Here is a 13549-nt window from a genome sequence, read left to right as displayed (position 1 = left end):
TTGCACAGCTAAAACACATCTAATAAGACACACAGAAGGCTGGTGGGGACAAATAAACACACAGCACGCTGAGGGGACAAAAAGACAAACAGAGGGCTTGGGGGACCAAGAGACTCAAACCTGGTTAACAAGTCCTGCCTACCCTGCGTAACACTTGATGGCTCCAGCAAATCTTTTATTATTTCATTTCTAGAATACATCTTGTTGCAGTGGGTCAAGCACAGTTATCAGGGGTAGGCAACCTATGGCACTCCAGATGTTTTGGACTACATCTTCCCTGATGCTTTAACAGCATTATGGCTGTCAGAGCATTATGGGCGATTTAGTCCACAACATCTGGAGTGCCGAAGGTTGCCTACGCCCTAGATCATGTTAATCCCTGCATGGTTGTATGCTCTTTTTAGCAATGGCAGCAAAGTAACAGATACACATCCATTTATATAATCATAATATCACCATAAAGACTAGGAGAGAAATGTATTAAAATGTTCTGAAAAGTGTCCTTCTTGGAAGTACTTTTCTGGCATGAAGTCATTAATAAAATAAATGGAATGCACTACTCAAATAGTCATGCAAAAAAGATATACATGACCGAAACGTGGCAGACAAATAGTGGAAGAGACCATCAGAACGCATCATTTTGAAAAATCCCAGAAAAGTGGCAGAATATTTACCAACACACTGATAAATCTATGTATCAAGAGCATTTTGTCTGCAGTTTTATAAAAGCAGAAACTAATGGAATGTTTCTGTGGATTGTTCCAGTTCTAAAATTTAGCCCCAGAATTACTCTTTCTCCGTGACCCTTCTGTAGCTTTGCAGTCAGCTTACACTGTACGACCAAGTATATAACCTGGCTACTGCTCTGCTGATCAGGCATCAGCAGAGATGAGATCACTCGTTCCTTAAACTCCTAACTTGGATTTCACAGCCGCCCCTCATCCTCAAACAAGACAGCTGAACTATCCTTCATAGTTCCCTTTCTGTGCACTGAATCTTCCATGTCTCAAACGCCATCCAATTCAGAAATCAAAAGGGCTCTAGAAGCTAGCCCGGAGACCAACATCGAAAATGAAGCCCCGGAGGCCCCAAGGCCCAGCAATTACCTGATTCTTACGATATTTGCCTGTTTCTGTCCTGCATACCCCGTAAACATTGTCGCATTTGTTTTCTCACTAATGGTAAGTACCGAACAACATTTTCATTTCCAGTTTTACTAATAAAAAAAATATATATAGTGTATATAGAAATGAAATGATTTCTTATTATAAATTTTAAATATACAAAAAAAAAAATCTGTACTTTTTTTTACATTTAGGCTTCTGGTATGTTGACATATTGCCATTTTCATTATTATGATCTGTTAAAAAAAAATACAAAAAGTCATAAAACTAATCTTGTGTACTCAACTTTTAAAAATAGTGGATTCCTCTTTGTGACATCACTGAGTCGAAGTTAGAAAAAGCTGGAATGCAGTTAGTAGTGTTCTTGTTGGTACTGGTTAAAAGACACTTTGTTGCTGCTGGTATAGGAAGATGTAAATGTAAACCAAATGCATTAGAATTGTTTTCTCAAGGTCTGCATGATATAGAAAGACATAAGGTTATGTACTTTAAATCATTTATTGTGTTGCATTTTAATGGAAGGGAGTTAATGCCATTTGGACAAGCATTAGTCGGATTGTAACAATAGTTATAAAAGTGAAAAAGCCACCATAACATGTTTATTAAGTGCATAAATCACGTTACTGTTATTTGCCCATTAGGCAAAGCAAGAGTGTTTGTAATAAAAATTAATCACAATCCCAAGGCAGTTGTGAATTATTTCAACCATAATAAGAAACACAATAATCTTGTAATTTTGATGCAAATTGCACATTAAAATAACATGTTTTTTTTTTTTAGTTAATCAAAATGAGTAATCATTAGATACATCCTGAATACATTTAAAAGAAGTGTGACATGTCAAGCAGTTATTTTTCACCCTTTGATATTTAGGTGACCGACATTTTGAATTGTTGACATAAATCATTTCAAACAAGTTGTAAGAGGGCTTAGTTATGTTTTGTTCCAAGCTATGATTGTGATCTGCATTTGGCAGTTAGCAACACAATCCCAGAGTCTCGATTTAAATCCCCAACTCTCATGTGGACATGCACATTAATTATACCTATCCCTGTCTCTCAGGAACAGAAATAGCCTAAAGGTAGATACATACTTAAACAATAATGCATACATTTGCTAGTTTTAATTGCCCACATTGCAAAGTCTATATTCTGTGCACATTGCATGTGCTAATTATTTTTAAATTAGAAATGGAATACACCATAATATTTTAATTCATTATAGGGTTGGGGTATTTAATACATCATAATATTTTAATTCATTATAGGAGTATGTAATACACCATATTACTGTGTTTTAATTTATTATAGGAGTATATAATACACCATATTATTTTAATTAATTATAGGGGTATTTAATACACCATAATATTTAAATTCATTATAGGGGTATTTAATACACCATATTATTTTAATTAATTATAGGGGTATTTAATACACCATAATATTTAAATAAGAGATAGAGATTCTGAATTTGAGTACAGTGATATTGTTTCCCCAGATCTTTTTCATTTGTGTTGGCATGCAGCGATGTGTTTATGTATAGGGATGGTGTTTGCATGCAGCGGTGTGTTTATGTACAGAGATGGTGTATGCATTCAGCTGTGTGTTTATGTATAGAGATGGTGTTTGCATTTAGCTGTGTGTTTATGTATAGAGATGATGTTTGAATGCAGCGGTGTGTTTATGTATAGGGATGGTGTTTGCATGCAGCGGTGTGTTTATGTACAGAGATGGTGTTTGCATTCAGCTGTGTGTTTATGTATAGAGATGGTGTTTGAATGCAGCGGTGTGTTTATGTATAGAGATGGTGTTTGAATGCAGCGGTGTATTTATGTATAGGGATGGTGTATGCATGCAGCGGTGTGTTTATGTATAGAGATGGTGTTTGAATGCAGCGGTGTGTTTATGTATAGAGATGGTGTTTGAATGCAGCGGTGTGTTTATGTATAGGTATGGTGTATGCATGCAGCGGTGTGTTTATGTACAGAGATGGTGTTTGCATTCAGCAGTGTGTTTATTTACAGAGATGGTGTTTGTATGCAGTGGTGTGTTTATGTACAGGGATGGTGTTTGGTTGCAGCGGTGTGTTTATGTACAGGGATGATATTTGCATGCAGGGGTGAGTTTATGTACAGGGATGGTGTATGCATTCAGCTGTGTGTTTATGTATAGAGATGGTGTTTGAATGCAGTGGTGTGTTTATGTACAGAGATGGTGTTTGTATGCAGCGGGTGTGTTTATGTACAGGGTAGTGTTTGGTTGCAGCGGTGTGTTTATGTACAGTGTTGGTGTTTGAATGCAGGGTTGTGTTTGTTGCAGGTGCGTGCAAATATTACTGTCGTCGGTGGGCCCATAAATAACTGGGACCCTGGTGAAGTCACACTGTCTGCACCGCCAGTAGTGTTGTGCCTGCCGGCAAGGGCTGATAATAAAGCCAAATCTAATTTTTAATGCACTTGGCCAGGACAAGGGCTAAACACCTAAATAGTTAGCAGAAAATTATAGCACTAGGAATTTATCTATGTTTTCCAAATACTATAGTGTTACTTTAATGTAAGTTCACAATTTAAGTATATGAATTCAAAATCAAAACATAACCATGTTCAAGTTGCCATGTTTAAAGTGTCATATATTAGAATTGAGCATTACTAGGCTGTGAGAATATGAGTTACAGTTAAAAACTCCAGGATTTACTCCAATCCATCTGTGCATGATAACGATAAAGGCTACAGCGCAATATACACTGATGTTCCCTGCTTTGTTACAATGTGCATCTTTGTGATCAGTGTGTAACCAGATGCAGCTTGAGCAGTCAGACTCTAATCATGGGGAGAATGTCCGGTGCTGTGGCAGCTACACCTAACTTTAGATAACATGAATAACAGCAATGGATGTAGAGATAATAGGGCCTCCTTTAAGAAGCACGGCATGGTTTAGCAGAGTGGATTTAGATGGTAAACATAACTTCAAGATGTTGCATCCAAGGTCTTTGCGCCATTCAGCCTTGGAGCACTGAGGGAATTGGCAAGTGTGTTGTCCTCCCAATGGAATACTAGTAATCAGCCCCTTCTTACACGATTACTTGCTACACAAGCATGAATGGTTAGCAGGTGACAGTAAAACATGCACGTGCTGCACATCAGCTAATTAGCTACCTCTGTCAATGAAGGTTCTAGTGTGTGGCAGAACCAACACCAAAGGGAAAGCTAATTGACACAATTACTGTCTGTAATTAGCCTGAGCTTTTAACGGCCAAACCCCTCCCTTCTACAAATAGAAATAAATAGCAAAAATAAAACAAACCCCAGGGTTCATTAATACCAAGAAAGACATAATACACTGGCTAAATTCGATCACAAAGCACTTCCTGGATGGTATAAGTATTTACATAATTGATTTGAAATAGATTGGTTGTTTAAAGTGTATTATCAGAAGGCATGACAATATAAAGAGAACGTACTGCATATTGTTAATTCACCTTAGCAGGGTCAAACTAAAAATATGCATACATTGTTTTAAAAATAAAATTCTAATAAAATAAAATAAAATAAAATTCTACTTGTTCTGCAAGTTCTGCCACTAAAATGATCCACCTCATTTTTGGCCAGCACTAACATCCTCGTTCGTGCTGAGCAGTGTCAAAATAAAATGCTTCTTATAGAGAAACATTATGGCGGGGAAAGCACATTTTCGGCGTTAGAAAACTCACACATCAAAATAGATATTTGTAAATAAAAAGTTATATAACATTTTTAAATAATTAAATGCTGTACTCTTACAAATGATATGACTAAACACTAACATTGTGCTGGAATAGCTTCCAAAAGTCTGTTAAAATAGGAACTTCTAAAGCAAGCACATTCTGCTACTGACTGGACATAAGATCCAGGTTCAAAATAAACACATTTTTTTCATGAAGTATCAAGGGAACATGTGTGAGTTACAGCCTGGGTGGTGTCACATGAACCTGTCATGCAGCATGTTATCATACTGCCAACCTGTTACATACCATCACCCAATCACATTCACCCAACCACACACAGAGTCACATGTAGTCACCATCTCAGTCACACTCACAGGACACACTCAGTTGCACATATTTTTACCAACAGAGTCATATTTAGCCATCCAGTCGCATGCCTTCCCACAGCCACACTTACCAGCACTGTCATATATAATTTACCTTAATCTCATCCATATACCCTACCCACCTAGTAACCTACACCTACTAGGAGAAGGAATCAGATAAGAAATGGTAGGGCAATTTAGCTATATCCATATAGGGCACTGAATTGGCTGGCACCCAGGGCTTCAGTAATTTAACTCCTAAACAGCATTGAGCAGTCAGAATGCATGGTTATGATCTATACAACATAACATTTTGTTATGTGGAAGTCATTAGACTTACCCTTTAAATAAATTAGATGTTTTTCTTTATTAAAAAGAAACGAAGCGCTTCACCACTACTCAAAATAGTCATAGTACTTTTAAGGTAAATAGAGTTTAAGTACTTTTAAGGTAAATAGGTTTTAGACGCAGCTACTCAGCAAAGAAATTTCAGACCTGTGTGAGATCTCTGAGTAAAGAACTTTAAGTTTTTTTAAATGGGGACTGTCACTTTCCTACAAGGGCATACTGATCACTTAGGCAAATCAGTCATGGACAGGGCAGTCAAGGTCCCAGATACAGAGCCATGGTATATCTGGAGAGATCAGAGGACATCTCCATCTGACGTAGCATCATTTAACATGTTTTACTTTGGTGATAGTTGCGGGTGTATGGCGGTGTGGGCCCTAAACCTATCACACTCCTATTAACTCCTTTCACCTCTTTCCTTTACCCCAGCAGTATGAGACCTTGCAGCATGCCTGCTCTCCCTCCTCCTCTTCACAATCCCGGTGCAAAGAGATTTTGCTTCAGGTATTGAACCTGGGAGACAGAATAAGGCAAAATGTAGGTTGTGGCCAAAAGTGGGGGTGAGATGGGGAACAGACATGTTGGGTTATGGGTAGAAACATGGTGTGATGGGGCAGACATACATTTTGGGTGAGTTAACTACATACTGAGCCTGATGTTATGAGAAGATAACCAAACCCTCTCACCCACTTGGTAAACAGGGTTGGCACCTCGACGTGTATCAGCAAAATGCATTAAACGGTCAGCAGCAGTACCCAGAGCAGATTGAACTTTAACCCAGGTTTCACGGATGGAAGCCAGACGGTCATCCAAAGCAGGAATAGCCGTATCAGAAAAAACAGCCGGTAGGACAGTAGGATGCCGGCCATTATTAACAGAAAAATGGACTATGCCCAGAGGAGTCATGGTCAGCATTGTTCCTGGCAAACTCAGCCCATGGTAATAATTCGGACCAATTGTCTTGAGTGCTATTAACGAAACAACGCAAGTATAACTCCAAAGACTGGTTATCCCTCTCAGCTGTACCATTAGTCTGGGGGTGGTAAGAGGATGAAAAAGACAATTCAATCCCCAATTGCTTATTGAAAGCCCTCCAAAACCGGGATACAAACTGAGAACCCCTATCAGATACAATATTGTGAGGAATGCCATGCAGACGGACAATCTCACGTATAAAGATCAGTACCAGGTCTTGAGATGATGGTAATTTCTTGAGAGGGATGAAGTGAGCCATTTTAGAAAAACGGTCAACAACCATGAGAATAGTGGTATAACCATTAGAACTAGGAAGTTCTACAATGAAATCCATAGACAAGTGGGACCATGGGACCTCAGGAACGGGAAGAGGTTGTCACAAGCGAGTTTATGAGGTACTTTGGAAACCGCCCGAAACTTTTGGATATCCTCCCTAATACACAAGTATGTCCCGTCGAGGCCCCTGCGCTCTGCCGAACACTAACGTCTATCCCCTGTCCGTACTCCCACATCTGATGCTTGCCTTGAAGACTTCTCCAGGGCTGCACCTTTTTTGTTGAACTCCCTTCCCTTCTCCGTTAGACTTTCACCCTGTCTCCACTCCTTCAAAAATTCTTTGAAAACACACTTCTTCAGGAAAGCATATTATTTGAACTGTGAGCATGTTTTTATCCCCCCCCCACTCATGACTCCTCTCCTGCAACTGTCAAAAATAACCTACTATGTTCTCAGTGATTTCTTTTCTAGCAACCTATGTCATTACCCCTACTTATATCCTTTGTGTCACTATACTCCACTCCCTCTAGCATGTAAGCTCATTGAGCAGCACCCTCAACCCCTCTGTTCCTGTGCGTCCATTTGTCTGGTTACAATTACGTGTCTGTTAGTCCAGCCATCGTACAGCGCTATGGAATTTGCTGGCGCTATATAAATAATAAAATAATAATATCGGTGACACATTGCATCTGTGTTTGCACACACTAATACTGACTGCTGAAATTCACACACAAACACTTTATCCCTGCATCCATACAAAGACTCTCCACACTAATACACACTGGCATTCACACACCAACAGTTACCTTTATACACACAGCTTATTCTACACAAATACATTTATGTACACATTCCTTAATTCATATAGACACAAACACTACACAAATAAACTCCTATTCACACAATGACACTTCATACAAAAATACTTGTGCATTCACACATCAATATTCAATACAAATGCAGCACTGCATTTACATAATTCCCTATAAATAGAATGTAGCATTCACACACATCTGCTCTACATTCTAATCGAGCACTGCATTCACACCATTTATACAACTTACAAATAAACACGTGCATTTTATACTTACTGGCACTACATGAAATATAATTTGGGTTTCAGACATATCAACATAACACACATACTTCCCTACACTAACACATACAGTGAAAATCTAAAATTACAAACATATACAAGACTGCATTAACATTCTTGCAGTAGACAGAATGCATCCCTCTATTCAGATACAGTTTCACTACACTCAAATATATCCTTGAAGACATTCATACTAGCATTATGTGCTCAAATACAAACATGCATTCAGAAAGTTATATTTAATATTTACTTAGTACATATACATTGAACTTGAAAGGGCCAAAAAAGCTGTCAATCTGTCTCTGCTTCCCTTGATTTTTAAAATTGTGTTTACGTCTCCCCTATAATTAAAAACATTATCAATCCAAACCACCAGCTCTGTCCTGCATAGTCATCCATCTTTGTACCTGGTCACTAATTGTTTTAAACTCTGTATTGTTCTGTCATTTAACATAGTATGTGGAGGTGTTAAATAGAAACACACTTAGCAAAGTGCTGCCAACAAGTTTGTGTCTAATTTTTTGGTACAATTTATTAAATCTGTTATGTAGTTTTTTTTTATGTGATGAGATTGATTTATTCATTTTTCCAGCACTTGATTTGACTGAGAAATTCCCTGTTTAACCTCTCTTTTTTAACATCACTGTACATTTGGCGTTATTCAGGAATAACTGGAGAAAACTGGTGGAATTTACTATCAAGGAAATCATTACTTTTTATTTGTAAATATCTTTTTTTATTTGACTTCCAATTAAATATAGCAGTGGGAAATGGCATCAATTGAGACACACAGGTCTCAAGATGAAGGTGATTGGTAAACATGTTAACGTAAAACATTCAAAGCCACATAGGTAAAACCATCACTTTTAAGACACTTTCATATTTGATCAAAATAATAAGGTAATATAGCCGTCACTTGTCAGAACACATTGTTAAATATCCATCATTATTGGTTTTCCTCCTCCAATACAAAAGGAGCAGCATATGGAAAAAGGTTAAAGCAAGTTACAAGTAATTATTCTTAATTCATATTTTTGACAGAAGTGATATTTCCATTTAAGGAATATTCTGAACATAGATTGGAATTGATCAGCAAATCATACTTATTTTGCAAATGCTAACATCATCTAATCAGTTTTGTGCAGTTTAGGGATGTATGGGCATAGCAGAGGTTTACAGGAAATGTCCAATAATGAAACTTGATTACTGAACGAAAAGTCTCATAAATCTATGCTTTACATCCTGATGACATGTACAACTGCCTTATTGGAGCAACATATAGGAACAACATTTGCCTCCCTCCATTCCTCCGGTACAATACCTGAAACAAAAGAATCTTAGAAAATTCAATACAGAGGTTCACTTATATCCCCACTTAGCTCCTTAAGTACTCATGGGTGGATACCGTCAGGCCCCAGAACTTTATTTATATTAATTTTCTTTAATAGCTGTAGCACCTTGTCTCGAGTTATCCACTCACAAGTTATCAGCAAGTTTGTTGCAGCAATTATTTGCATATCTCTTGCCATAGGATCCTCATTAATATATACTGAAGAAATATAGTTATTTCAAATTTCTGCCTTTTCCTGGTCTTCATTGACTAACCCATCTCTGTTTTCAGTGTACCTACACTTTCATTTTTAGTTTTTTTAGAATTAATGTACTTGAAAAAAATTTGGGGGTTGGTTTTGCATTCTTTGGCTATCAATTTCTAATTTTCTAGTTTAGCCACTTTAATTGCCTTTTACACCACTAAGCTCTTTTAATAACTTTGGGTGTATTCCATCAGGTCCCATTGACTTATTTGTCTTTACTTTTGACAGTTGAAATAGAACCTCTCCCTCTGTAAACTCACATGTAATAAATGACTAATGTGTCCTTTCATCTGTAAATACTGAACAAAAATATTCATTGAGGCAGTCAGCTAGACCTTTATCCTCTTCTACATACCTTCCTTCTTTTGTTTTTAATCTAACTAATGCTTGTTTTACTTTCCTTTTCTCATTTATGTATCTAAAAAATGTTTTGTCCCTTTTTTACTGACTGTGCTATTTTCTCTTCTGTGTGTGACTTGGAAGCTCTTATAACTTGCTTAGCCTCTTTCTGCCTGATCTTATAGATCATTCTGTCTTCCTCACTCTGTGTTTTTTTATAATTACTAAATGCTAACTTTTAGTTTTTTACTATTTTGGCCACATCTGCGGAGTACCACAGTGGTTTCTTGAATTTTTTGCTTTTACTGACAAGCCTAATGCAATTTTCTGTTGCCTTCAGCAGTGCAACTTTTAAATTATCCTATTTCTCTTGGACTCCATTTAAATTGCTCCAGTTTGATAATGACTCCTTTACACATATTCTAATTTTAGAAAAGTCTGTTTTTTGTAACCCCTTAAGGACCAAACTTCTGGAATAAAAGGGAATCATGACATGTCACACATGTCATGTGTCCTTAACGGGTTAAAGTCTAAAACATTTGTTTTTGTGTGGTGTGACTCAGTCACTGTTCTTATATTAAACCACACTGACTGGTGATTGCTGGATCCTAAACTTTCACCTACAGTAATATCTGATACCAAATCTCCATTTGTTAACACTAAATCTAGTATAGCCTCTTTACGAGTTGGCTCCTCAATGACTTGTTTTAGAGACAATCCCAGTAGGGAGTTTAGAATATGTGTGTTCCTGGCACAAGTAGCTATTTTTGTTTTCCAATTCACATCAGGAAGATTAAAGTCACCAATGATGATAATTTCCCCCTTCATTGTCATTTTAGCTATTTCCTCAACTAGTAGATTATCTAACTCTTCTATTTGTCCTGGGGGCCTATAAATCACACCTACATGAGTTACTGTGTGATTACCAAATTCTAACGTAACCCAAACAGACTCTATGTTCGGCTCACTAACTTTTATTAGGCTAGATTTTATGCTATCCTTCACATACAGGGCCAACCCTCCCCCTTTCTTGCCTTCCCTGTCTTTTCTATATAAAGAGTACCCTGGTATTGCTATGACCCAGTTCATTTTTCTCATTATACCACGTCCCAGTAACAGCGACTAAATCTACATTATCAGTTGCCATTATTGCCACAAGTTCATGCATCTTATTCCCTAAACTGCGAGCATTTGTAGACATGACTCTAAGCGTATCATTTTTTAGCACACTTGCTACAGGCACCTTCTGTCCTTGTTTTGGGGGACAATTGGGTTGATGTTTTATCACCCTTTTGCCCCCCTCTCCTAGTTTAAATACATCCTAGCAAAACCTCTGAACTGCTCACTGAGAACATTTGTTCCCTTTTGAGAAAGATGCAAACCATCTTTTTTGTACAGTTCATTTCCATTCCAAACAGAGCTACCATGAGAAATAAAGCCAAATCCTTGCTCCCGACACCATTCACCAAGCCACAAGTTAAAGTCCCTAAAACGCATCCGCCTGTCGTTCTGAGTGTTATGCACAGGCAGAACTTCAGAGAATGACAGTGTGGAAGCAACCTGCCGTATATTATCCTTTACCTCTGAAACCTCATTGCAAGCCAAGTCATTTGTCCCTAGATGGACAAGTACATCCAATTTCCCTTCCTGCTTTGCTCGCTTAACAATATTACAAATACGTCTCCTGTCCCTGTGAGCAGTAGCTCTGGGAAGACATCTCACAAGACCACCATTGTCCATCTCCACACCTCTTATGATGGAATCCCCCAACAACAACTGCTTTCTATTAGGCCTCACCATAGTCTCCAAGCCTGTCTCCACAACACCACTACTTAGGATAGAGTTCTTGCAGCGCTAGGCGTGTCTTCAACAGTTACCTGAAAGCCTGTAAAACATGTCAAATAACCTTCACATGACATACCACTAAAAGACCACTACCATAACCACTTCAAAACAGAAGTGGACATTGCAGTTGGAGTAACCTTTAAGTGACAATGGAAATTTTATACAAACACTGTGTACCATATATAGCTGAAATATTTGCTTATACATATATACAAGTGTACACCATGGTAGCGAATATAGGACATCACTAAAAATGGCAATGTGCTGATTGAAACTGGACTACAGTGCTGTATCCACCTTTTGTATCAACCTACTGTTAATGTGAGTAGTTAAAGCACTGAGCTGCATTGAAGCAGCAGGAAATGTAAACAAAGCCCCATCAGATTCTCGCCAGGGGCTCCCCCTTGATGTTTAACATGCCCTCCTGTAACACACATATACGGTATATAAAGGTATTGCCCCTTGGGGGGCCGTGAGCCGAAATGGCTGACTTGCTGTTGAAGGCTGTACAAGGGAAACGAGGTGAGCTTATTGGCCCCCCCTTCCATGGGTACCTCAGGACCCTAGAGCCAGGGACCCAGTCTTAGGTCCTAGAGCAAGGAGGCTCTATACTGCCCAACCTGGCCAAGGTGGTTGTGATGGTACAATCCGTTACTCCGTCAAGCATTCCCTTCTTCCCAAAAAAAAAATCACCAAGTAATCCATAGAGTAATAAATTGCTGGTCTCGCCAAATAATCCACACATGAGCCAAGGCTTAATGCTGGAACAAGACTGACTTTTAATGACACACACTCTGCTTTTATGCAATTCTCCCCTGCAAGAGAGACACCCACAGACAATTATGAATTACCCAATCACACAATGGTTACATCCCACACATATTCTCCTCTTAGCCTGAGAGGTAACCCAATTATACGAGTTTAAAACATACTTTTTACCTAACATTCATAACTCTAAAACCATACATCACATTCACATAAAAATTACATATTCACAATTAATCCATTCAGGGGAACAACATATAAAAAAAATGGCATGAATCCGACCAGGGGTTCAAAAGTTAGTAAAAGTATATTTTGGTCCCTGGCTGGCAGCATGGCAATCTGGTTTAAACTGGTTTTACAGAGGCCTCTATCCTGGAGACAATGGGGAAAGTAATCCAATTATCCAGGGCTAGAGGCAGACTCCATTGAGCACATGGTTGCAAAAAGACATAAAACACTTTAAAATACATAAAGTCACCTTTTCAACATAACACACAGACATTTATTTTATACATTTTAAACCGAACAGATACAGGTACTTAAATAGCAGGGAGAGGGTTTAACTGAGGGCCCACAGGCAAGTACATGGAAAATCCTTCACAATGGCCCCCCTTTTTCTCCCTGCTCCGGCAGACATGACTGGACCTTTCCGGGTCCAGTGGGGCTGACGGGACTGCCAGTCATTAGTCCCAGAATAAGTCTGTTTTGCGGGCCAGCACACATACAGCATTCAAAGGGCCAGACCTCCCCGGGTCCATAATCCCAAGGCAAGAGGCCGGCGAGTAGTCCTCTCCAGGCGCACAGACCCCTGACCTTCCGTCTGTCAGTACCCCGGTTAGTCAGGCAGCCCACCCACAAATAAAAATTAGCAGAGTAGCCCCCCCACGATAACCAGTACTGGCCTGTAGGTTCAAGTTTGTAGTGGGACAGCTCAACACTCTTGGTCTCCCTGGTGCAGCTAGGTAAACTGCTGGTGCTGCTTGGGGGGTAGAGGCCAGCGGCGCTCTGCCCTGTTGCCAGCTCTTCCGCTGGGGTACCCCGTGGTAAGCCAGGCTCTTGACCCGGGAAAAAGGGAGGGCAGAGGCTAACAGCGCTCTGTCCAGATGCCAGCTCTGC

General features: G+C 38.9%; 1 protein-coding gene across 1 annotated transcript in view; it reads left to right on the top strand.

Moving 5' to 3' along the window:
* Window positions 1-876: 876 nt before the first annotated feature.
* The window catches only part of TMEM233 (transmembrane protein 233), a 52919-nt gene continuing 40246 nt past the window's right edge, over window positions 877-13549 (top strand). Inside the window, exon 1 of the mRNA XM_063454605.1 lies at window positions 877-1181. Within this exon, the coding sequence (XP_063310675.1) occupies window positions 1002-1181 (180 nt within the window). The 5' untranslated portion in view covers window positions 877-1001. The remainder of the gene's footprint in view (window positions 1182-13549) is intronic.

Source organism: Pelobates fuscus, chromosome 5 (assembly GCF_036172605.1).
Source record: "Pelobates fuscus isolate aPelFus1 chromosome 5, aPelFus1.pri, whole genome shotgun sequence".
NCBI classification, from domain to species: domain Eukaryota; kingdom Metazoa; phylum Chordata; class Amphibia; order Anura; family Pelobatidae; genus Pelobates; species Pelobates fuscus.
Note: the sequence above shows the minus strand (reverse complement) of the source record. Positions and strands in the feature narration are given on the sequence as shown.